This window comes from Mustela nigripes, chromosome 4, assembly GCF_022355385.1.
Source record: "Mustela nigripes isolate SB6536 chromosome 4, MUSNIG.SB6536, whole genome shotgun sequence".
NCBI classification, from domain to species: Eukaryota; Metazoa; Chordata; class Mammalia; order Carnivora; family Mustelidae; genus Mustela; species Mustela nigripes.
In genome coordinates, this window is record NC_081560.1 from 97186135 (window position 1) to 97211874 (window position 25740).

General features: G+C 49.7%; 1 protein-coding gene across 4 annotated transcripts in view; it reads right to left on the minus strand.

The window, feature by feature from the left end:
• COBL (cordon-bleu WH2 repeat protein) overlaps nt 1–25740 on the minus strand; it is a 261336-nt gene that overhangs the window by 104008 nt on the left and 131588 nt on the right. For all 4 annotated transcript variants that reach the window (XM_059397204.1, XM_059397202.1, XM_059397203.1 and 1 more), the window contains one exon: nt 7837–8019. In XM_059397204.1, the coding sequence (XP_059253187.1) occupies nt 7837–8019 (183 nt within the window). The remainder of the gene's footprint in view (nt 1–7836; nt 8020–25740) is intronic.

Sequence of the window (25740 nt, forward strand, 5' to 3'; positions counted from 1 at the left end):
GGCAAAGCCACGCGGGAAGGAAACGGAAATTCAGCGCTCCCACAGTATTCCAGAACATTAAAGTGCGTCGCGCTGTCAGCAGCGGGGAGCTGGAAAGTCCCCTGTCACCCCTGAGAGGAAGCCTGGCAGCTGCCCTGGGATTGTAAGGATGTCTGATCAAACCCTGCATGACAAGTCCCTGACATGCAGGGCTCCCCGCCTGGATGCCGGTTCTGCCTCCTCACTAAGGCCTGTGTGTCGCTGACAAAGTCACAGACAGAACGTAGCCGCCCGAGGCACACTGACCTCCACAGGTCTGCCTCTGCAGGTCGGGGCACAGGCCCCAGCCCCCCTCCCCCAATTTAGAAGGGTCCCCATGCAAAGTGGAGGATGCCCAGTGGGTCTGAGCCCTTGGCTGTGCTGTCTCTGACCAGCAGCGGGCCTGGCCTGACTCAGTTTCCTCACCTTGGCAAAAGAAGGGCCGTCACAACTAGTAAGCTCTCCAGGGGGCTGTGCGGGTGAGGCCAACAATTCAGGCAGCCTTACGGACGGAGGAAGAGAGCCACATACACGGAGAGATACACACGTGTCCGGGCATGGGTTATTTTCGAAGAAAACCAGAGACACACAGAAAGGAGGTGGGGAGGGGGAAGGCGAGAGAAGAGAGAGGTTCCCTCTCTGCTGCTTCCCTTGGTAGCCTTCCATTTGTCTCCAGACTGCGGGAGGCTCCTGCACCCACTTAACAGATGAGAAATGTACTACGGGGCAGGGTCGCGCCCGTGGCTCCTTCCCTTCCCCTGGGCTGCAGGTGCCCCATTCTGCTCATCCTCATGGAGCACAGGTGAGCAGGGGAAGGTGCGTATGTGTGTGTGTGTGTGTCCCATCTTCAGAGGCTGAACACTCCCAGGAGTCCCTGTCCGCGCAGCAGCTCCTGCCCACAGAGGCTCCTCCATGCCTGTTTCCACACACAGTTCCCACACCTCCGCCCGTCTACACTGGAGGGTCATTTTCAGCTCTGGCATCTGGCAGAAGCTTGCACCTGTTGGGCTCATACGCAGTCTCTTCCTGCAGCGAAGAGCAAATAGTACGGGTTCTGGCCCAATCTGTCGCCATTTCTAAGTAGGCTCTGTGAGCAGGGCAACTCATTACCCTTCACATTCTATTTTGAAATCAGTGGTTTTGACTTAGAGAGGACCCCTCTTTGCATGCCTGATAAATGAATTATGTATGCACAAAGTGAAAGTGTTCACCAATATGCTGACACCATGTTAGACCCTGAGACATGCTAGTGAGTCCAGAAGCGATGTCCCCTGCCTCTGGGCTTCCGTGTCAGAACTGGAAGAGAAACAGGACAGAACGGGAGATGGCACAGACTGGGACCAGAGGATGGATGGTCAAGGAGGCCTTGATGGGGATGTGACCTCTAAGCAGGGTGTGTGTGAGGGGAGAACGTGACGCAGGCCCCGTGGACAGGACAAGTTAAAGGTCTTTTTGGGCAGGGGGTGAGGGGCACCAGCAGAGGAGCTGGGCCCGGAGCGTGGAGGCTGGCAGGGCGAGGTAGGAAGTGGGGTTATTCTCCAGTGTATGCAAAGGGGAGACGGGCCCCTGCTTCTGGTGTGGCAAGTGTTGCCTAGTAGTGTCTGCAGTCGGAGGGGAGGGGTGGAAGTGGGGACCACGGAAGAGGCTGCTGCAGTGGTTGTCATCCCAGGGGAGCGGGAGAGCCTGGACCAGGGTGCTAAGGTGGGTGAAGTGGGGGTGTGGGGGAGTGGCTGGTTGCGGGATCAGGCCTTGCTGACTGGGGCGCGACAGAGAGAAGTGATTCTGCAGACCTGGCCTCATGTCACACAGGGGTCGGTCTAGGTGGGGCCTCTTCCCCTCCTGGGTCCCCGGCATGCGGGCAGATTGAAGGGACCACTCTTCTCTCTTGCGCCGACCTTCAAATCCTGTCTGGTCAGGGCAGCGCTCTGGGAAGCCAGATGCAGGGGCAGCTCCTGTGAGCACTGCCCACACGCCAGAGGTCATCAAAGGTCTTTGATTACTATGAAGAATAATTCTGTAAAAAATATTTATTAATTTATTTATTTGAGAGAGAGAGAGAGAGAGAGAGCGCACAAGCAGGGGGAGTGGGAGAGAGAGAAGTTGACTCTCCACTGAGCAGGGAGCCTGACGTGGGACTTGATCCCATGACCTCAGCCGAAGGCAGACGCTTAACCCATTGAGCCACCCAGGCGCCCCTGAAAAGTAATTGAGGAATAATTTTTGAAAAGTCTCTAAGCATCATCCACTTTGCCAGAAACAAATTAACCATCACCATGAGGCAGGTCTGAGAACTCAAAGAGGCCTTCACCCCAGGAGGACCTTGGGCATGGCTCCATGGAAATAGGGATCCCATTCGCTCCGACATCCTCAATTTCATAAGCAATGATGTCCATCCTAACAGCAGAGAGGAGAGTGCATCTAAGCTCACCCCGGTGTGGGGCTGATCCGTGGCCCTGCTTGGTGTGGACTCCCCCGCCCCAGAGCTGCCGGGGCTGCCATGCTGGGGCCTTTTCTCTGCTGTGGACTGGGACACAGAATGAGATCAGGAACGTGCCAGAATAAGGTGATACACTGTCACAGAAACCGTCAAATGCACACTTTAGCTCTGGATGAAATGTTTCATTGGGTGTATGCTCAGCAAGGTTTTACGATCTCTCGTAATATTCTCATCACCTGATTTTCATGATGTTTCCAGAAATGGAACCTCAAGCGGGAATACTTTTGCCTAATTTCTCACATGTGAAGATTACCCTACCTATTTACACAGTACAAAACGCTGTGTGTTTCTGTGTACATCGCACGAGATACTCAAGGAATGAGTATCAATTCTCGCTCGTAAGTTTGCAAACCGCAGCTATTCAACCCAGTTATCAAATACACAAGCAATGTTTCATGGACAAACATACCAGTAACTGATCATAGCACCAAGCTCCCCCATCTCTCATTTTAACGGCCAGTACCACCAGCTCTTTTCATCTCAGTGCAACAAACCTGAGCTTATGTACAAGTGCACTTGTCATGTTGGAAGTTTATGGCGTTGAACGCTTTCTGCAATGAACGCAATAATTCAAGTACTATGGGACAACAGAAGGCCTGGATAGCTAAAATACTTTCTGAATTACTTTTACTTACAATAAAAAAAGGATTTATAGTTGTTACAGGCACAACAGCAGGCATAGAAGAACCATGTGCCAACTGAAAAAATAATGAAGAGCTGTTTATTCTACATTTGTGGAAAATGATAACTCACGTTAGACAGCACAGCATTTTCTAGTAAAAGTCCCACACGTTATTCTTTAATCAACTGACAGAGAGAACAGCGAAAGAAGCCGCTCTGTAGCCAACAAAGTGTTGTACAGAGGCAGAAGTGAGCAAGTGTAATGTACGGGATTGCTTTGATCCTGAACAGGTAAACTGAGTCACCTAATGGATTACTGGCCAGGATTCTACTCCCGTTCTTCTCAGAGAGAGGGCCCCAAAGGCTTAAAGGGATGAGCAACCGTGGCCCGATATTCTCGGATGGTGTGGACTAGTGAACAGGGTGTTCAGTCTGTGACTGACAGCAAAAATGCCACAAGGGGGGTGTGACACCATTTAACAGGTTGAACCTGCCCCAGGGGCATGGCAACTTTCTGCACTGCCTTTGATGTTTGCAGCAGGGCAGAGTTTAATTTATAGGTTTAGTCCCCCACCTGGCTCATGCAGGAGGCTGGCCCGGCCATAAAGGCTTCCCCCAGCACCGCCCAGCCCTCCCTGTCTCAGGCTCCCAGATCCCCTGATACCTGCCTCTCACTCCACCCGTTTGTGTGGTCTGCACACCTCAGGGATCGAGGGGTGGGAGAGGAGGGACTCCGCAAAGTCTACAAGGAGTGACAGAGCTGGGATCTGGACTCAGGAAGACACTCCAGGCCCCTGCTCTGACCTCTACATCATGAACCTGGGAAGGCTGCTTTTAGTGTTCCCATTCTGGAGAGGAGGAAAACGGAGGACCAGAGAGTGACTGGAGAGGGGCCTGTGTGGGCGCCTGTGTCTGCAGCCCCTCTCACAGTCTGAGTCCAGGCTGGTCCATAGCTGGAGGGGTTGTGACAAGGGACAGGAAGACAAGTCTCCTTGGGGACAGCTGCTTACAAAAGGGGTCAGGCCCACACACAGCAGCAGCAAGTGAGGACTGTGCCCTTGATCAGGGCCAGGGACAAGGCGCCAGGTCGTCTCAGCACAGAGGGAAGTGAGGACTTTATGGAATCTCAAAAGGAAGGAAAATCCTGTCTGGAAGGGGCAATCCCTCTGTCCCTCCCCTGAGCACTCCTGGGGTCCCAGCAAGAAGAAGCAAGAGCTATTTATCCATCTTAACATCCAACGTCAGGCCCCAGCTAACCCCATGGCGACCTGCACCCAAGTATTATTACATAGCTCGAATTTGTTCATTTCCAGGTAACTTTGCTGCTGGAGACTCTCTCCAGATCGGTTCAGAATATGTACACCACGTGGCCTCTCCACACTGGTTAGTCCCGAGTCTGCGTGGGTGGATCAGGGCGAGGCAGCACATGGCGCGGTGGTTCTCAAAGCGAGGTTTGCCTGGGAACTTGCTGGAACGCCTGTTCTCAGGCCCTGCCCCAGACCTCCTGAATCAGAAACTCTCAGGGCGGAGCTAAGTCAAGTGGGTTTTAACAAGCCCTTTGGGGGTGATTCTGATGTTCACTTAAGTCTGAAAAATACTGACTTAGCATACGGTGCCCTCACATATATATCATTCCTGTCTGAAAGTTCTTCTTGATTAAAACTACATTCAAGGTACCGGGGAGGGGAAGACGGCTGGCCCAGACAGCACTTCTCCTCTGGAAAGATAACACGTCTCTTCACCTGTCTTGACAGTTTCTCTGCTAACAGGCCTGCACGAGGACACCGTTAATTTCTTCCATTTGCTCCAACACCTCTGGGAAACACTCTTTGAAAAGTAGGGTCAGAAATTACAAATACCAATGACCATGCCGTGATTATCATTGGGTAACAAACAGGCACGCAAAGACTGCAATTTTGAGAATGTTCCCCAAGAGCCAGGATATAGCTGAAATTGCTCCCCCTCTAAGACCTGAATATGGAAACACCTAATTTTTCAGACCAGAGGATAAGAAAAAAATCTTCTAAAGTAAGAAAAGCGACGCATGTTCCTTTTCCAAAACTAGTCATGTCCTTGAAAAAATAAGCCTTTCCTTTTCATTCAGGATATTGGTGTTAGCAACAGTTGCATATAAATAAGGCTTTCCAAACAAACATCTTATCTTTATATGGAAGGAAGTTCATGAAGAAGGAATTGACGTTTTTCCCCAACAATGACAACAACACATTTTTGGGTTCCTTTCCCAGAAATTAGTAAATAACAAAATACCTTTCATTTAAAAAGGAAAAAAAAATGGTCCTAGCAAATGCTCAAATTTAATCCATCTGCCACTCATATGCTTTAAAAAGGAGAGGGTTTCTGGGAGCCAATTTCTCCACTCATTCAGTGCCAAATAAAACAGATTTCAGTAAAAAGCTGTTACTGCCTCGCAGGGAACCCTGTTCATTATTCAGGGTATAGAGAACTATTTATTTTTCATTCAGAATTCCTGATTCTCTACCTACTACACATTCTCCCACTCCAGCAGACTTTATCCACTCTGGAGAAGCATGTTAAAATCTGAAAAACACAACAGCTTCTCTGTATGGAAGGCTGTTTTACAAAGGCTGGTCGGGCTTCGCATGTCCACACTCTAACATTAGGGAAACGCAATTCTCATTGAAAACAAACAAATAAACAAACATAAGGAACCATGATCTTGGAATTCATGATTTTCACCGCAAAAGAAACATCCCTCCCAATCGAAAGCAAAAAGACATCGCCACAGGGGACTGCATGAAAAGTGCTAAATGCTGGAAACATGGTCTGCGGGTTATGAAAAAGTTCAGACTCTAAACCCTGGCAAAACAGGGAGGCCCACAGCACACTCACCCCCCAGAGGTCACTGTGCTGTCTTGCCACCCTTTAACCATGCAAGTGTACCAAACGAAGGGCTAGTTGTGCCTAAAGTTCTTCGCATCAAGAGACAGCTAAGACATCATGGAGACCTCAGAACAACCTCGTGGCATTAGAAAATGCTTAAGAAACACAAAAATCAAAATACTTTCTTCTAAAATACATCGTGTTGCAGGCCTTCCCAACAGATCCGCAGGGCATGGCTGGAGAAGGTCTGGAGGTGGGAATGAGGCCAGGGCAGGGGGGTGGTCTCTGGGAATAAAGATCACCCCTGGAGGGAAAGGGGAAGATTTGCTAAGATTTATGAAGATGAATGGACAGGGGCACCTCGGTGGCCTGGGTGATTAAGCGTCTGACTTGGTTTTGACTCAGATCATGACCTCAGGGTCATGAGATCAAGCCCCTCACTGGGTTCTGAGCTCAGCATGGAGTCTGCTTGGGCCTCTCTCCGTCCCTCCCGCCCCTCCCCCTGCTTGTATGCTCTCTCTCTCTCCCTCTAAAATAAATAAGCCTTAGACAAAACAAAAGGACTGATGGACAGGCCGACAACCAGGATGAAAAGGAAACGGAGTGAGAAGTCTGTGGCTCCAGAGAGCCCCTCGGGTAACTTCTAAGCATGACTCCAGGCCAAGCCTCCCACCTGGGAGGTACAGGCTTCGTTCCCAGCTTATTTTAAGGGAAGCATTGTAAGAATGAGTGAAAGAGGGCTCCAGCCAGGACTAGCAGGAAGGTGAAGCATTCAGCTCATATGATGCAAGGACGTGCCAAGGGACACCGAGGCAGAAGGAGAGGACATTAATCCCCTCTATGAGAATAAATGTGGGTTCTAGAATGTTCCTGTTTGCTGTGTGATGTCCCCGCCCCCTACCTGCAGCCTCTGCCAGGAACCTGGAGTGCCCATCACTAGGAAACCTCGCAGCTTCATGAAGAATAATGCATCCTTATCTACTCTGCAGGTTGACCCCGTGTCTCGGCATATGCACGGAGCAGACCTGCTGGGGGCACTCATCTTCTCCAGGATTCAAAAGCCCGCTCCCATCCTGGCCACCCCGGGGGCTGGTCCCTGCCACTGCCCACTCCAATGAGGAAGGATGCTGGAGAATACACAGTATACTTCCCAGGTTGACCATGCTCCACTCTGAGCCACCAGAAGAAGAGCCATGGTCAAGGAGCCGCCTGGCCCCCGAGAAGTGAGGTTTGGGGACTTTTACTAGCGTTATACGGTTGTGCAGACACATGCCAAGAGAGAAGGCCAGTTGAGACCCCAGAACCTGGGGACAAAGGCTCATTCCCATCCACACATAATGACAACTCCTTGCAAAGGGATTAAATTGCTCTAAGATAAGTTTAACACGCATGGCTTCGTACACACGCAGTCTCCACAAGTGTCCTAGCACACGGAGTGACTCCTCCCTGCTGTCCTGTGAGTCTGACTTATGCGAATGTCACCTATTGTCCCTTCCCCATACACTCTCCAGATTCTCGCAGTGCCCTGGCGCACGCACGCGTTTTCTCACGAAGCGATCCCGATGATGCCCCAGATTCCAACGCTGAAGAGAGAACAGATACCAGTTGGCAAGCACAAGCCTCTTGGGACTAAAACCACAAAAGCTTTCCCGCCTCCGGCGGTTGAAGTAACTTCGGGGTCTCACCTTGACTTCTACGGGAAGCTTCACTTTTCACCTCAACGCTCTCCCTGCTAAAACCACCGACTTGAAGGATCGTAGGGCATGCAGGAAACTTCTACAGAGAATCACGCGTCCATCTAGCGGATGCGCTGGTCCTGAGAGCCACCCTCTGCCTACCTTTTCCGAGACTTTGTCCTGTGTTGGTGGCCCCGCGCCCGGCAGGGTCGGGGGAGGGGGCGCCCGCCGCTTCTTCAAGTCCGACCTCACAGATACCCCTGAGATGTTGCTGAGCGACAGGGATGGGCCCAACGTGACGGAGCGGGAGTTCACTGATGGGGAGTTGGGCGTCGTCAGGCAGCCCTGCAAGGAGAGAGACAGACAGAAAAGCTCATCAGTGCAAGGTGACTTCTCTGGGGGCCAATGCTCCAGCCTGACCCCAACTGCCGAACCGCCCCTCCAAGCCTCTGATGTCATTGCCACCAATGGGCTCGGATGGTCTGTGTTCTCACTTCCCCTCCAGCTGAAGCCGCTGCTGCAAGGTTTATTTTTGTCACCATGAGGGAACGGTGGATCCTTGCCACCTCTAAGCACACGTACCAGCTGGAACTGGCTACTGCTCCTGACCAAAGTGTAGGTATGAACGTGCCTCCTGAAACCTCAGCCCGTCATAGGAACAAGGTCTTAGGTGCTGAAGAGTGGAAGGGAGAGTCAAGAGGAACATGGGTGCTGGAGAAGAAGCCTGTCTTTAGGGGTGCTGATGACGCTGACCGCACCTCTGGTCACTTGGTGACCTCTCTCGCCGCCACCTGTTCTGGGGTCATTGGGGACAGACACTCACACACCTTAGGAGTGCCCGCTGAAGGAGCTCATGGGGGGAGCTTTCATATGAATGATGGGTTCTCTGTAGTTAAATATGTAGGGGGGCATCTGGTTGGCTTAGTCGTTGGAGCATGTGACCCTTGATCACAAGGTTGTGAGTTCAAGCCCCATGCTGGGCATAGAGCTTACTTAAAAAATAAAAATTAAAACAAGGAAACCCATCACATTCAGCAGCAGCCCAGTGTTTCCTGCACTCAGCCTCCAGTCCTATTCTGTTCTGCGAGCATATTATCATTAGGTTCCCCAAGAACATCTTCGAGACTCAGATTTCCTTGTCCATAAATATTAAAGGCAAAGCAAACACCAAGATTGCTTTTGGTGCAAGTATGTGCTTCCTCAGAGATGCCAAGCACCAGAGGAATCCAGTGCCTTGTTCATGAAATGCACCATTCCCAAAGGAATGGGTGGGGGAGTCTACAGGAAACAGGGATCTACAGGAAACAGCCCAACACCCAGAAAATCTGTTGATGCCTATTTAGGCTTCCGCAGCAAAATGTAAAAAAAAAAAAAAAGTATAAATGTTTGCCCCAGTCCTTGCATTATGCATACAGTGGACTTGTTACCGAGCAAAAAGCCAAAGCAGCACGAACTCTGAAATATCGTCTCTTATCTTACATCTACCTCCGTATGAACTATGGGGCCCCAAGGAGACAGAACTTCCATTTACTTAATAATGCAACATGTACATAAAATGACGTCAGTGAAGCAAAGCAGAGGACGATCTTGAAGTTTGGAGCTGGGGCCGTGCTTCCGGGGACGGCTGGCTGGCTCGCCAGTGAAAGGGGACTGCGAGCATTGTTCTGAAGGTTTGTTAAAGCTTATGAAATATAATGGAGAACGAGACACTATGCTGCATGGTTATCTCTGAAGCAGGCATGGCCCTGTTCAGCATCCCGCAAACATGACATTCTGGACCATGCATTTCACAACCCTGTTGCTAATTGCTCTGTTCACTCCACCCTGTCTAGACTCAGAACATCAATTCCTCTTGTCCTCAGTCCTCACCACAACTATGTGTGCCTGACTGATCACTCCACACTGCTATGAATTCACCTCTGTCCTCTCCATGCCCTGAGCGTTTTGTGGCTCTGCGCAGACTATTCCCTTAAAAGTACTTTACGGGTCATCCATTGTATACTGATTTCGGGCTTTAATCCTATAATCCTACTGCCATTAATAGTACTCTGACATCTCAGTGAGGCCCTGAACATGGTTCTCCTGGTAGAGCACCCCCCCCATGCACACACGGGCAGGGGATCTTACAGTAGGAATGTTCCCATCTTTAGAACAAGAAAATTCCATTGACTTCAAATTGTTGTCAGCATCTAGCATATTTCTGTTATGTTAGAGGTGGTTTCCATCTGCTCTGATACATATTTTTGGGAAGAATGTCCTCTTAAAGGCCAGGTAAGATGATCTTAGAGAGAGCCAGCAGCCCAGAGCATACCTCATCCCAAGCCCTTGCAAGCCGTGGTGTCTGCTACCCCCGACATGGGACTTCTCATGATCCGTTATCTATGTTGTTGGAACACCACTCAATTTTGATACGACAGGTTTATTTAGTACTGGTCTGCTCCATCTGGGCCAAACAGATCTCTCCCAACACCCCACTATTCCCACTCACAGGCAGGCAAATCTCAGGGTCCACTAGACCAGGGTCCAACAGCACTGCTCAAGAATTCTGCCATTCAGTTGTGTTTCCCAACCTTCAACCCATGGGTGGCCAAAATATTCAAAACATTTTGACTGGCCAGAAGATATCTGTGAGTCAATTTTTTTTCTCCCCCTTTTTACCTTTTGATTCCCTTCATCCATTTCTCCACCCTCCCCACCCTCCACTTCTGGTAACCACTAGCCTTTTTTTTCTTCTTAGATTGCACGACAAGAGAGATCACACAGTATTTTCTTTCTTTACCTACCTGACTTATTTCACTCACGTAATGCCCTCAAGATCCAGCCATTTTGTCACAAGTAGAAGATTTCATTCTTTTTCATGGCTGAATAATATTCCATTATGCATATGTAAAATATATATTATATACACACACGTACAGTTTCTTTCTACACGTGTCTGTAGGTTATTATGTTTCTATACCTCCACTATTGTAAGTAATGTTGCAGTGAACACTTAGGAATAAGTGCATCTTTTCTCAGTGTTTTCATTTTCTTTGGATAAATACCCAGAAGTGGAATTGCTCTATCTTCCGATAGTCCTGGTTTTACTTTTTTGGAGGAACTCTTTTCCATACTGTTTTCTGCAGTGGCTGCACCAATTTACATTCCCATCAACAGTGCATGAGTGTTTCCTTTTTTTCCATCCTGAAACTTGTTATTTCTTCTCTCTCTGATTATATTCATTCTACTGGGTGTGAGGTGGTACCTCATTGTGGTTTGGATTTGCAGTTCCCTGATCATGAGTGATGTTAAGCATCTGTTTACCTTTTGGCCATCTATATGTCTTTTTTTGGAAAAAAAAAAAAAAAAGCCTATTCAGATCGGCCCACTATTTAACTGGATTGTTTGGGTTTTTTTTGCTACTGAATTGTTGGAGTTCTTTATATACATTGGATATTAACCCCTTATCAGGTAAATGATTTGCAAATATCTTCTCCCATTCAGTAGATTAATTCCTTTGCTGTGCAGAAGCCTTCCAGTATGATGTAGTCCCACTTGTTTGTTTTGAAACAAACATCACCAAGACCAATGCTAAGGAGCTTACTACTTATGTTTTCTTGTGGGAATTTTATAGTCCCAGGTCTTACATTCAAATCTTTAATCCATTTTGAGTTAGTTTTTGTGTAATGGTAAAAGTTAGTGGTCCAGTTTTCCTAACACCATTTATCAAAGAGAGCATCCTACCCATTGTACATCCTTGGCTCCCCGGGATAAAGGAACTGACCATACATGCATGGGTTTATTTCTGGGCTCCTTATTCTGTGTCATGCATCTATGTGCCTGTTTTTATGCCATCATTATACTGTACTAATTACTATGGCTTTGTAATACAGTTTGAAGTCAAAGACAGGAATACCTCCAGGTTTGTTGTTCTTTCTCAAGATTTCTCTGGTTATTCAGGGTCTTTTCTAGTTCTCTACAAATTTTATGATTATTTATTCTATTTCTTGAAAAATGGAATTGGAGTCTTTTTTTTTTTAAGATTATTTATTTATTTGTCAGAGAGAGAGAGATGACAAGCAGGCAGAGAGAGGAGGAAGCAGGCTCCTTGCTGAGCAGAGAGCCCGAGATGCAAGCTCGATCCCAGGACCCTGGGATCATGACCTGAGCTGAAGGCAGCGGCTTAACCCACTGAGCCACCCAGGTGCCCCATGGGATTGGAGTCTTAATAGAGATCGCACTGAATCTGCATGGACTTTTTAACAATATTAATTCTTGTAATCCATGAGGATGGAATATCTTTTCCTTTATTTGGGTCTTCTTCAGTTTCTTTTATTAATCTCTTAAAACTTTCAACATACAGGTCTTTCACCTTCTTGGTTAAATTATTCCTTGCTATTTTATTCTTTTTGAGGCAATTGTTAAATGGGATTGTTTTCTTAATTTCTTTTCATGATAGTTTTTATTAGTGTGTAGAAGCACCACTGATTTCTATATATTGATTCTATATGCTGCAACTTTATTGAATTTATTTGTCCTTACATTTTTTTTGATGGTATCTTTACGGTTTTCTCTGTATAATATCATGTCATCTGCAAATAGTGACAGTTCTACTTCTTCCTTTCCAATTAGGATGCCTTTTCTTTCTCTTTCTTGCCAAACTGCAGTGGCTGGGACTTTCAATATACTGTGTTGAATGAAAGTATTAAGGGGGACATCCTGCTCTTGTACCTGATCTTAAAAGAAAGACTTTCAGCTTTTCACCATTGAGTATGATGATCACAGATGCAAAAAATCTCCACAAAACATCAACAAGCTGAGTTCAACAATACATTAACAGGAACACACACCATGATCAAGTGGGATTTATTCCAGGGAAGCAAGAATGGTTCAACACCGGCAAATCAGTCAATGCGATACTACCAGATCAACAAGATGAAGGGTAAAAGTCACAGGATCATCTCAGTAGACCCAGAAAAGGCATCTGATATAAGTCAACTTCCATTTACGATAAAAACTCTCAACAAAGTGGGTACAAAGGGAACATACCTCAACATAATAAAAGCCGTAGATGGCAAGCCCACAGCTCTGTGGGGGTTAACTCTTACCTTCCTTCTTTCTCCACTTCTGGAATCTGTACATAGAATATAGAAAACAATCTATGGAAGAACTTGGGAGGAAAACACTATTAAGTCGCATATCCTTTAAAATGCTGACTCATCAGTATTAAATAAAAGGGAAAACCAAGATAATCCATATAGCTCAGAATCGGTAAAGCCTGGCCCATGTCTTATTCCAGTTTGGGGGCTTTTCTCCTGCTACAAAGTAGCAAAGTTTTATAAGGGACAGACCATGGCTTTCCAGCAAGGGATCTGGCTTCCTGTTCTGATCCAAATGGGTCAATAACTTTTTTTTTTTTTTAAACATCAAGTACTTTTCTGTAGGGGAATGAGTTATGCCCTTCCCTAATGGTTGGCACTGAAATCCATATTTTGGCTATTACTATCTTATTTTTCAGGAAGTTTTTCTCCTGTGACTTCAGCCCGATAAATCATTAAGGGAAAAGCCATGGATAATGGAGAGAGAAAGGAACAAGGTGAACACATCCTTCATATCCACACTTCATGAGACTTCAAACAGAGGGGAGTAAGCTTGGCCAGACTGGCTGCTGCCAGCTGGAGGGAAGTCAGATCGGAGACAAGGCTAAACTCTTGGATTCACAACACCACTGATACACACTTACTGCATTCTGTGTAAAATGATCACTTGATCCTATCTCCCACACATATCTGGGAGAAGAAGAAAAGGAGAAGGAAACTCATAATTCCAGCATCTGAGTGTCCACTCAAAATGAGGTCAACACTGTGACAATGGATTTTGCCATAGAGCTCTTAATTTCAAGGAAAGAATCGTTATCACTGTTTCTGCTGGCAATGCATTCCTCATCTCAGCATGGTCTCCTTATGTTTGACTGTCACTGTGACCCTGGGGTGCTACACTGCTGGCTGGGACAACAGCATCTGCACACATTCCAATCAGTGGCCAGAACACCCCACTGTCCCAGGCTCAGTGGGGAGCTCAGTCACAGAGCACCCATGAGCTACCGGGTGGCGGATGGATGCCCTTGATGTGGCCCTCAAAATGAGTTCACCCCTCACCCATCAGGATGGTAATGCAGCCCTAGCCCCGCACCATACAGCAGAGGGCACCCCCAGCTGTCCCGGACCAAGGGCTCCCACGTAATCCTGACGGATGCTCTGGGAGGGCTGGGTTTCCTTACAATCACTGTGGGGTCCACAGCACTTGCGTCTTCACTTGATTGACCAGAGGTCAGTACTATGCAAGACACCAATTATGTCCAAGGTAAGCACTGCTCTTTTCCACTGAGCTCAGACTGTCACGGTTTGCCTTCCTTCGCTTACGTTCTTACCCCCATCTGCATAAAGCCTGTATACAAACACAGCCTGGTGCACGCCTGAGGAGGGAATCGTCCATCCATGTGAACAGGACTCAGTGAACTCTGGCCAGAATGTGCTTCTAGGCAAGAAAGACAAATGGGTCAACCGGTCATTGACATCTTTCTGTTGAAGATAAACTGGTGGAGTGCCTGGGTGGCTCAGTCGGTTAGGCATCTGCTTTGGGCTCAGGTCATGATCCTGGGGTCCTGGGGTCGAGCTCCACATTGAGCTTCTTACTCGGCAGTGTGTGGGGGGATGTCTGCTTCTGTCTCTCCCTCTGCTCCTCTCCCCTGCTGCTCATGCTCTCTCTTTCTCAAATAAATAAAATACTTAAAAAAAAAAAAGACAAATTGGTTTAAAAAAATAAGGATGAATAGTCATTTCTGTTCCCATTTCTCAAAACTATCCTTTCTGGAAAACATGACTAAATCTTGTGAGAACAACTGTGTAATTCCATCTACTGAAAGTCTAAAGTCAGAGTAGATCCTTTGACGTGGCTAGTGAGGCATTCAGGTACGGCTGTCGTTCACAGATTAAGGGAAGCGTTTTGGTTACAGTGGGTGTAGTTAAAATAGCTGTTGGCAATCCTACTGGCTCATGCTCTTCTAAATTGGATCAGACACTTTCAGGACGGTGCCATCTTGGAGTTTTGATGGTGAGAAGAGCTGAAGCCCAAGAACAACTCAGGACAGTCCAGCTGCCTGGTGCTGGGATTAAATCCGGTCCTGGAGCCCAGCTGCATCCCCTCTCCTTACATCATGCTGCCCCCTCCTGAAAGGCTTGACTATCACCTTTCTCCCTTTCTAATGCCGTGTCCAAGAATCAAGTGGGAGAGACGATGCAGTCAGACTTGCTGTCCCCACCACCTCTCCTTCCAGTCCTGGGTTTGGCAGAATCCAGGGCAGGATTACGTGCCGCAAACCAGATGGGACAGACAGACCCTGCCGTCCTGCCCACACTCAGGGGACCGGCCTGGCAGAGCAGGCCAGACATGTTCTGGGGAGGGAGGAGAGGATATTCTCATTCCCATTCCAGGATGGTCCTGGGCAATGGGTGGGACAAAGTTCCCTTCCCAGGAAGGTGTTCCATTTGCTTTCTCTTAACTTCAGGGCAGGACCATCCTGATAGACATGTCCATAGCTGAACCCCACAGCCCAAGGAAAGTGGGTGCTGGCTTCTGGTACCTGGGACTCTGGAGCTGGTTTGGAGTAAATGCACGCCAGGAGGGATAAAGCATGCCAACATCATGGGAACTGATCCCGTGAAGGGTGGGGGGTCGGAACTTAAGAATCCATGCTCTGTTAGGTGAGACGATGGCAACCACCCGTTTTCCTGGCCATGGTCTCCATGGGAATGCCTGAGGGGTGGCATTTCTTTAGAGGAAAAGCTGCAGAAGCTGTTTGGTCGAGATCGATATTTCCGCCCCCAAAATACGGGGCCTCACAAAAGCTCTCTGATGGTGCTAAGCGTCACAGCAATTCTGGGACATTTCTCCACAGGCAGGATCTCTTCTGAAAAGGAGCAAACCAAGGGCACCCCACTGGTAGGGTCTGATTTTCTCCTAACAACACTCAGTGAAGGCATGGGGGGTGAGCTCTGATCCTCTCAGCCATTTGTGGCAGGACCGTCTCTAGAGCGAGACCTGTTCGCAGACATGGGAATGTGCAGAGCCTGTTGATTACCTACAACAGGCGACTTCAGTAATGACCTCAGAAAGCTGGGGCTTCCTGTGAGCTTGTGAACGAGAAGGAATCAAGCCCCTGTGTAGATCAAGATGGTAACAGGAGCTTCCCACGCTCAGGAAGGCCGTGATCTTGGTGAAAAGCATGCTGCGTGGCCCAGGGGGCTTGGGAGACGAGCTCCAGACCCAGCAGGCCCATGTGAGAGTGCAGACACCACCCTGTACAGAGGCATGGCAGTTGTGCAGGAGGGAAGTCAGATGTATGCTATATGGACAGTGCAGCTGCAAGTCTGCACAGTCAGAGGACTGGCTGCATGTGGGGCTCTGGGGAGGACCCCAGCAGAGAGTGGTGGGCAAAATTCATAGACCCACACAACATGTATGTGTGAGATGCCTGCTCGGTCTAATGTGAGATTCCAGCTCAGGAAACTCAAACCCTGTTTTGCAGGGGAACGTTCTAATTCACATAAATGATAAAGCCTGGTAACGAAGAAAGCCAAGGTCTTCCCTTTCAAGTGTGCAGGCCTGTCTCCGACCATATACATGGCGGCATGCTCTGAATGCCGGCTAGGAAGTTTAGTTTGCTCGGGTTCATCAGCAGTAAGATCTCCTGCATGGTGCCCTTACGATAATGCATGTTCCCCCAAACTGAACAAGGCCTCTCGTCTGGAGTGGCTGTTGAGCCCATGATTTGTTCCATGGGCCAAATGAGGAAAGGGAACGAGAACCCGGCGGCTGGCTGTCCGTGGTGAGCTGATCCAGGTGCAGAATGAAAAGATGCCACGCTGTGACCCACAAACAGAAGCAAGGTGAGAGCAAACCTCTTTGGGCGACATCTGTTTCTAATGCGTGTGTCACATCGGTGAGGCCCCTCTGTTAACTCCAAGGAACTGAGTCACGAGCTGGGGGAAATCAAGCAGAGCAGGTGTCTCTTCTGGCGAATGAACCTTCAAGCAAAAAAGGAGGGTGTTGTCAAGAGGCAGGAATCGCCCCGTGGTCCCACCGTGGCTTTCTGGGTTGAGCTGACTAAGCCTCCAAGGTGTTGTTCAAAATGCTCATTCCTCATTGGCACATTGCTGTCTTCATGGATCACGTTGTAGAGAGAGCGGCCACGAAATTCCATGTCCGAGGGGCGCCCGGGTGGCTCAGTTGGTTAAGTGTCCGACTCTTGATTCAGCTCAGGGTCATGAGATTAAGTCCCATGAAGGGCTCGGTGCTGGGCATGGAGCCTAATTGGGATTCTCTCTCTCCTTCTGTCCTTCCCTTCTTGTGTGCATGCACTCTCTGTCTCTCTAAAAAAGCCTGTTTTCAGTCCTTGTCGACATCTAGGAGTGGGACTCTGGGTCACAAGGCAATATTCCATACTGAACTGACTGGGGAAACCAACAAACTGTTTCCCAGGGCAGGTGTGATCTTTTGCTTTCCCACCAGCAAGGATGAGGTTTCTAATTCTTCCACATCCCAAATACTAGTTATTGAAGAAAGTGTGTGTGCCTGCAAGAGCGGGGCGGGGGGTGGGGGCAGAGGGAGAAAGTCAAGCAGACTCCCTGCTGAGCGCAGAGCCGGATGCGGGTCCCATCCTGTGAGCTGGAGACCGTGGCCCCAAATCAGGAGCAGAACGCTGAGTCACATGAGCCACTCAGATGCCCCACCTCTCCCCTCCTCCCCCTTCCTCCTCTTCCTGTTAAGTCACAGCCATCTCAGTGGGTGTGAGTGGTATTTCACTGTGCTCGGACTTGCATTTCTCCAGCGAACCACCACGGTGAGTGTCCTTTCATGTGTTTCCTGCCCATCAGGCATCTGCTTTTGATGGCTGAGTTTTAAGAGCCATGGGTCAAGAATCAAGGTTAAGAGCCACTGTGCCAGTCTTCACCCCTGACCATCACAGCACACGGCCTGGCGTAGGGGCCGGGAGAGAGCTGCAGGGCCTCAGTCGCCAGCACCTTCGGGGGCTCTGACCTCTGCGGGGGCTGGTCTTTGTACGCATGGCAACTCTGCACAAGCAGCATCTATCTGAGTGTGCAACCCCGCCCTGGGACTCCCCTCAGGAGAGCACACCTCAAGGCAAATGACGATGATTTTTCAGGGCAAACCTTCAATGGCTTTCATGTGACTGCAGTAAATCATTCGGAAGCTTTGGTATTTTACTACTCATAGTGCCCAGTGATTCTACCCTAGACCCGCTCTCAGAGGCTCTGATGCCCCAAAGGACACTCAGCTGATCCAGTGCATATTGTCATGGTGATAGGGAGGGGACCTCAGAGCATGCACGTCCTCAGGTGGCCCTTAGAGTTTGCCTGCAAAGTCCGCAGCAGGTTCCCTAAGGTTCTCCTTCATGATCCTTTGTGCCTGACCTTTAGGGCTAAGATTCTGTAGTTCTTCTGACATGCATGCTGCATTCTTCCGTGAAGACATTAACTTTGGTTGCAGGTAAAGAGAGAGACAGGAGGAAGATGGCTTCTGGGGACCTGCAAGTCCCAGAGCATGGGGGTGGCCTGCCCAGGGGCCCGGGGAAGCTGGGGAGTCAGAAGACCGGCCCAGAGAGCAGGAGCCGAAGTTGCCATCTGAAGGCAGGTAACACAGAAGGGGCATCACAGGAGACCGCAGTATGGCATGCAGCCTTCCCGCTTCAAGGGGAACCAGCCAGGAGGAACATGGAAGCACGACGACAGTTACCAGCGTGATAGCTATAGTAGATCCAGAAACCCGAGACAGATCTGCAGATAGGACTGCGATCCCGGGAGGGGTGTGATGCTCTCATCTCTGTAAGGGACCCGGGCAGCTGGCGGGTCCCAGCTCCCGGTTACAGGCGGATGGGCACGGCTTCAGTGGGCAGACTCCTTGCTCTCCAGAGCCGGGGTCACAGTGGGGAGGGCAGAGGGCGGGGCGAGGCACCAGAAGGGACAGAGGGTCAGTTTTCATCTCTCCTTGTGGGATTCTAAGGTCACCTCCACTAGCCCTACACAGAAGTATGGCAGCTCGTCGGTGCTGCCCTCTTGTCAGTCGGGGTCCCCTCCTGAGCGGCCCCCTGGAGCCCCTTTCCTCTTCATCTTCTCTGCCAGGAGCAGCTGCCGCGAGCGGTAGCCCAGCGGTTCCCCCAGCATGCGAGGTCTCCTTTTGGCCTCTCTCCTTCCTGGGCAACATCAACACCCTTGGGCTTCCTACAGCGCGTTCCAGAGTCTCGCCAGTTCCCTCCCCAGAAGTCGGCCAGCCTTCCCTCCCCAGGGGTCCTCAGGGCTTCTGGTCTGCACCTGTCTGAGATCTGCTCCCCCAGTAGCCCTTCCCTAACAGACCTGCAAGAGAACATCAAGTGAGGGAACCTTCCAGAGTCTCAGCAAGGTGGGACATGTGGGGGGATGACTCGGGCGAACCCCCAGTCCCAGTCCTGCAGAGAATCCCAGCCCCAGCCGGCCTCTGCAGAGCAATGTCCCCCAGGCATGGAGAGAGAAAGAGAGAGAGAGAGAGAGAGAGAGAGACAGTGTGTGTGAGAGAGTGTGTGTGAATACCCATACACACATACACCTGTACAGTAATTCAATTCTGCCACAAAAAATCTCTCAGTGTTCCCATTTTATCCCAGAAAACTCAGCCCCTATTTCTGGATCACGGTGCCATGACCCTGACACAAACCTCACCTTCCTGCGCTGGGGTTGGCTATCAGGCCCTGTACGGGGTCTCCTGGCCTGGAGAGAAGGTCCGCCTGTGGTTTATGGAGCACACACCCCACAAAAGGGCTCTTCCCACACGCTTGGCTGCTGCTTGGCTGGTCTCTCCTCCATCCTCTGTGAGTCCCTGTGAAACACCAGGGCCTGCCGCCTCTCTTACAATTTCCACAGACGCCACAAGCACCCGAGTTCTGAGGCCCGTGGTGGTGGGTCATCTCTGCCCAGAACACCACTATCTGGGTGTTTGCCCTGGAACCTCCTGTACCTGAGGGTCTTGGGCAGGTGTGTCCAAGCTCCTGGTTTCTGCCCAAGTCACACTGCCTTCCAGAGTCACGTGTGTGCATGTGTGTGTGTGTGTCACACTGCGAGCCAACACCTTCCCTGCTCTGGCCACAGCTTTCTCTCTCACTATATGAGCAATGGCTATGCTGGATGCTCCCTTTACTGAAATGAGCAGAGAAAGTGATTCTTCTCATTTTTAGGGTGTTTGGGGAATTTTCTATTTCACAGATTTGAGTTATTGCCAAATGCATTTCACTTATTTTTCCAGAACGTCTGGGATTATGTACACAAATGCCATCACTTACTTCAGACCGCTCTCACATTTTTTCCCCCTTTCATTAAAAACTCTGGCAGTTGACACCCTCTAGAGAGGGACTTCCATGCATTTGTGCATGTGCGAACACACACACACACACACACACGGACACTCACACACACGTAACAGAGTACTTACCTCTTCCGCAGATCCTCAGACATGGGAGGCAGAGAAGGGGACCCCAAACGTGTTGAGACACAGAGAATGGTCACACCCCAGCTCCGCAGGGTAACCCGACCGCAGTCGCCCACCAACAGGAAAGGCACAGGGCATGCACGCATCCCACACTGAGATCAGCATCACTTGCGGACCCCAGAAATAGCTTCGCCGCGGCATTCTAGGAAGGACCCCAATACTCATAGCTGCCACAGACCATTAAAATTACACTTAACGGGTCATATTACTCTTCTATTGTGAATGTCCTGGACCCAAATGTTACGATTTCCTGGAGAACCCGCAGGGAGCAGGTGATTCTCAGTCTTCCAGGAGAAAGCGGAAATCTATCCTGGCCCTGGGACTCCCCCATGCCCTTCCCCAGGGGACCTCACGACCTGCTTGCCTGTGGCCTGTCTGTGGCTCACCTGTGGCCCATCCACGGCCGGTCCTTCCTCTGGGTGTCCAGGTGCTTTAATGATCTGTGTTCTGCACTTACGCCCGTGATCTCAGGATAAACCATGCCCCACTCAGTGGTCATGGTTTGTAACACACACACACACACACACGCTACAACTAGGTTACAAAGACATAAGCAGCAGTGAAGGAAATGCTGAAACATCGTTGTGTCCGAGGGGCCAGAAGAACGTCTGGGAAGTGCTGCGGGGGCACGATATAAACCATGGGCGGACATACGTGTTCTGGAACCCCTGCCAGCTGCTGATTTAAGGTGAGGAACTGAAGCAGAAGCCGTGTTACCACAAGGTTCAGAGGGGTAGTCACATCACTTATTGGGGAAGTCCTTGGAACCACCGCCAACCCTCACACTCTCAACACGCTTGGCTCAACACGTTATAGCCCAGACATTCTTGGGGTCAGACCATCCCTACCACAGCGGGACCTCCAGGGCCTTCAGGAGGAGGCAACTGATGACCCTAACCCACGCCGCAGACCATCCCTTACGAGCATGGCTACAAAGACCTGCATGTTTCTCGAGTGCGGAGGACCCCTGCCCTAGCCCGCTGGGGGTCATCACTGTTGTGTGCCTGAGGTTCCCCAGATTCTAGTACTGTCTTCCTTGCTGGGTCCTGATCACCACGGGGGACTCAAAGGCTCCTACGACACACGTCATGTTTGCAAAGAAGCCCCCCTGGCAGACAGAGGATGCGTTTTACCCGCACGCCACTGACTCACCACATTCGTGGACTAGGCTTTCAAACTCTCCTCCTTGCTTCTCAGTAACAGATCACCGTGAATTTCGCTTTGTTGGCACCAGTTACCACGGCCGGTAGTTACAGTCACAAGATACGGAGCAACTGATTTTCTTGTTTTTCTGAGTTTCTTGTATTCTCTTTGGTAGCTTTGATAATTATTTTATCTCTTTTTAAATTTTTATTTTTTCATCGTGACAGGTGCACTCTTTGCCGCCCATCCCCCACCCACCTCCCCACTGGTGACCACCAGTGTTCCCTGTTTGTCTCTCTTTGTTCTTTCCCTCTGCTCATTTGTTTTGTTTCTTAAATTCCACATATGAGTGAGATCATACAGTACCTGGATTTCTCTGACTCATCTCATTTAGCATTACACTCTCTAGCTGACGTCATTAGAAACGACACTTTTCAAATAATTAGAATAAAAATAAGGAATCACCCATATGTGTATGCTAAAACAAATGAAATCTCCCCAAATTTATTTGTATAGTGAGATTCCATCACTGAATTGATTTTTATTTGGCTAATTAATATGTCACTTACTTATTGAGATTTTGAAATTTAATTGAAAATCAATTTGCTAATTAGTATTAATAGTTTATGACTGTAATATTCAGTCACTCTACTACCAAAGTGTTATTAATGAGAAACTGACACACTTAATATGTGCCATTAATTTAAAGTTGCTGGAGATCTTGCTGTTGCTTCTGTTTTCGGTTTACAGCATGTCCAGTGACCGAAAATCTCATATACAAGGTCCTATTCTCCTACAAAGTAAATACGTAAAACGGTTGCCAACGGTGAGAAGATGTGAAGTGAAGCCACTTCCTTAGAGCCTCTCCCGAGCTACCATCAAGGTAGGAGCCAAGAGCCGCAGACAGGGCAAGCAGGGCCGGGGCTCCGTGGCCCCAGCTCGGGGGTGGTGTCGGGGACCGCCAGCGACCCAGAAAGCCCACTATCCTTCCTCTGACCTTGCTGCAGGGGCTGTCACCCAGGAGCCACTGACACTACATTTCCTGGGCTCCTGGCAGCCACCTGCAGCCTTGTCATCAAGTGCCACCAAGAAACCATGAGTGGACAGGACATGCAGAAACTTCCTGCGGGGCCCCTACATCAGCACTCCCTCTAGCCGAGGGACGGGCAGAGGACAAGGACCATCTCACACACCTGTGCTGTGGAAGCTTAGTGCTCATTCCTGTAGAGATCCCATCTTAGGGGTCTATGAGAGGAATCGAGAACTTCCAGTCGAGGGGCACCTGGGCGACTCAGTCGGTTAAGTGTCTGCCATCAGCTCAGGTCATGATCCCGGGCCCTGGGATGGAGCCCCACAGCCATCAGGCCCCCTGCTTGGCGGGGAGTCTGCTTCTTCCTCTGCCCCTTCCCCTCCCATCCCTTGCTCATGCTTTCTCTCAAGTAAGTAAACTCTACAAAATAAAATAAAATAAACAAAGGAGTAAGAAACTACGCAGAAGTCGGTTTTCGCCGCTGCACTCGTGAACATGGCGTGCGTGCACTTGACACGTACATCTGAGCCCCCTCTTGCTGCAGGCTCTGCAGTAATCGCTAGCCATACAGCCATATGTAATATAATAATAATACAATAATGATGATGATAATGATGATAGGGGTGCCTGGGTGGCTCATTCAGTTAAGCATCTGACTCTTGACTTTGGCTTGGGTCAAGGTCGGAGGGTCCTAGGATCATGCCCTGTGCCGGGCTCAGCCCTTACTGCGGAGTCTGTTTAAGATTCTCTCTTTCCCTTTCCCTCTGCTCCTCCCCTCAAACTTGCACACTTTCTAAAATAAATATATAAATTTTTAAAGAAAAATAAGAGCTTCACTTGGAAATACAAAGACCACACAGTTCATATGTACACTTGACTTCCCTCCATAGAGCCTAACCCCCTTCCTCGTGCATGAAGGTTGACTCAGGAGCTTGGATCTGAGGATAGGGCAGCATCCAGACCAATGAAATGTTGACTCAGTCTCAGTGGAACCTAAACAGAGGCATGACATCTGCTTGGGAATCCCCAAGTTCCATGACACGAGCTGTCTGGTATCTGCTCTGTGTTCCACTGCGATGATTTACATGGTCGAGGACCCATGTCGTCAGGAGGGAAGAGGCCAACGTCCACTCTGGCCAACCTCCTCTCAACCGCACAGGATTCCCAGCCCACAAAGACAGAGCGGTCAAGGAACTTCAAGTGCAAAGGAAAATCAAACTTTGTCTTTCTGTAGATCATTGTATTCTCAAAGGAATCAGCTTCACCACCATCTGCGTTTAGGATTTGCTCTTATTTTTTGTGCTAAAGCTAGAAAACCATCTAGACAAGGCAGAAGTCCACTCGGCTATAGGAAAATAAATAGCATAGACAAACCACTTGGGATATGTTACTAACTGTGTGTTCTTAGAGTTCAACCAACATCCTCCGATGACATATGCACATGTGTACATATTATATACACGCATATGTAATTTAAAACATCTTTCAAGCCTGCAATCGCAAAACTATTCTTTGCTTCCCATTTTGTTTTCTCTTTTTTTAATCTCTGCAGAATGTCCAAGCAGTGGTTATTGTTCAAGCTGGTGAAATTATCTCTATTCCTGAAGCACAGGGCCAACATTTCTGATATGCCCCTTCCTGAAGGCTGATCTCGGCATCTCCTCAGCACTCACCGGCAGGACACATCACACGTATGAGGCTTCCCAATCGGAAGTCACACTCACAGTGCAACTACAGGCCCACGGTATACGGGGCAGCAAACACTCTTAGCCATGAAATTACAGGTACCATTGCGATCAGGGGATAAGGAGAAACCTCTGGACCTTCTCACCCCAGACAGAAGGTCAGATACTGAGAAGCTGCGAGATCATGGGCGCAATCTGTTTCTGGAAGTGCGTGTTTCCAGTCCAGAGTCAAAAACTGTCCTAGACACGCACACGACTGCACACACAGGCACGCAGGCCCTCACACACCATGGTCAATCATTGCCAGCCCCTGGCTCTCCCCAAACAGGCGCCCCCCGGCCCCCTCCCCCGGTCTTCCTGATGGACCTTGGACCAGCTCGGAGGGTGGGTCCCTGCAGGGCCTGCCCCACTCTTCACAGACCTTCCTCACCCTGCAGCTGCCCCTCTTTCTGACCCCACCTCTTGCCAGCGCCAGCAGCACCGGGGAGCTCATTAGAAATGCCAAATTGCAGGCCCCACCCTGGTGGCCTGAGCCAGAATTCTTCCAAGACCGGGCGATGCACTTGCACCTAGAACGTCCACAGCGCCAAGTGAGGGGCTCCCCTGGTGTGTCTTCCCTGAATGCAGGGCTTGGCCTGGCTCCTCTCTGTAGCCCCAAGAGTCCTGAGGTCCCCTGCGTCTCCTAAGGCAGAGCCTCCAGGAAAGTCTGCCCAGTGAGGGGCTGGGCTCTTCCCCTCCCTTGTGTTCGCTCTCCCTCCTCCCTTCCCTCTGTCCTCCCTTGTCTGTTTTTTCTCAATGTCAACTCTTCTCATTCTGTGACTCAAGACGCAGACTTCAGAAGACAAATCACTATGTACAGGGCTAAACAATATAACAATCACCATGCATGTGTACGGACTAATACCCATTTGCTACCTTTATTAAAAGCCCCTTCAAAGGGGCTGTGACCCTCAGGAGTGGAAGAAGGGGACGGGGTACCTTAGGGCAGCTTCATCTGCGTGTGTTGTACTTCTTAGCAACTCACAAAATGGTAGGAAGCGAATCTGGCTCCCGAGGAACATTTGCTAACTGTGGGCGGATGACACATGACTATTTATTTTATTCTGTGACTCTCTACAAATTGGGACTCTGCGGAAATACTTCCCGGAGCTGAAGGAGCTGAACCAAGCCGGGAGAGGGGAGGGGAGGAGAGAAGAAGGGTGGGGAGGGGAGGGGAGGGGAGGGGAGGGAAGCCAGAGGCCACAGCCCTGCTCACTACCTGTGAGTCCTGGCCAGCAGGGACATCTCCCCAGGAAGAAAAGGAAGGAATCCCGGTAGAGGTGGGGAAAAGTTAAGACGGAAAAATCAAGAAAGTGGCACTATCTAGGAAGGGGAGCAGAGGCCATGGCGAAGGGTAAAATCCAGCCCAAGCTACACAAGGAGGGGAAAGGGAGGCCCCCAGGCCCTCGGGGGAGAGCCATCCAGAGGGCATTTGATTCATGCCACCGAGGAGCTCAGCCTGCAGCAGGGCATGAGGGCAGAGCACGCTCCAGGGCAGCGACCTCACAAGGCAAACCCCTTTCAGCATCAGGAGGGAGGCTATTTGACAGATGGCAGCCCCATCTGGCCCAGCAAGTACCTGGACAAGCTGGA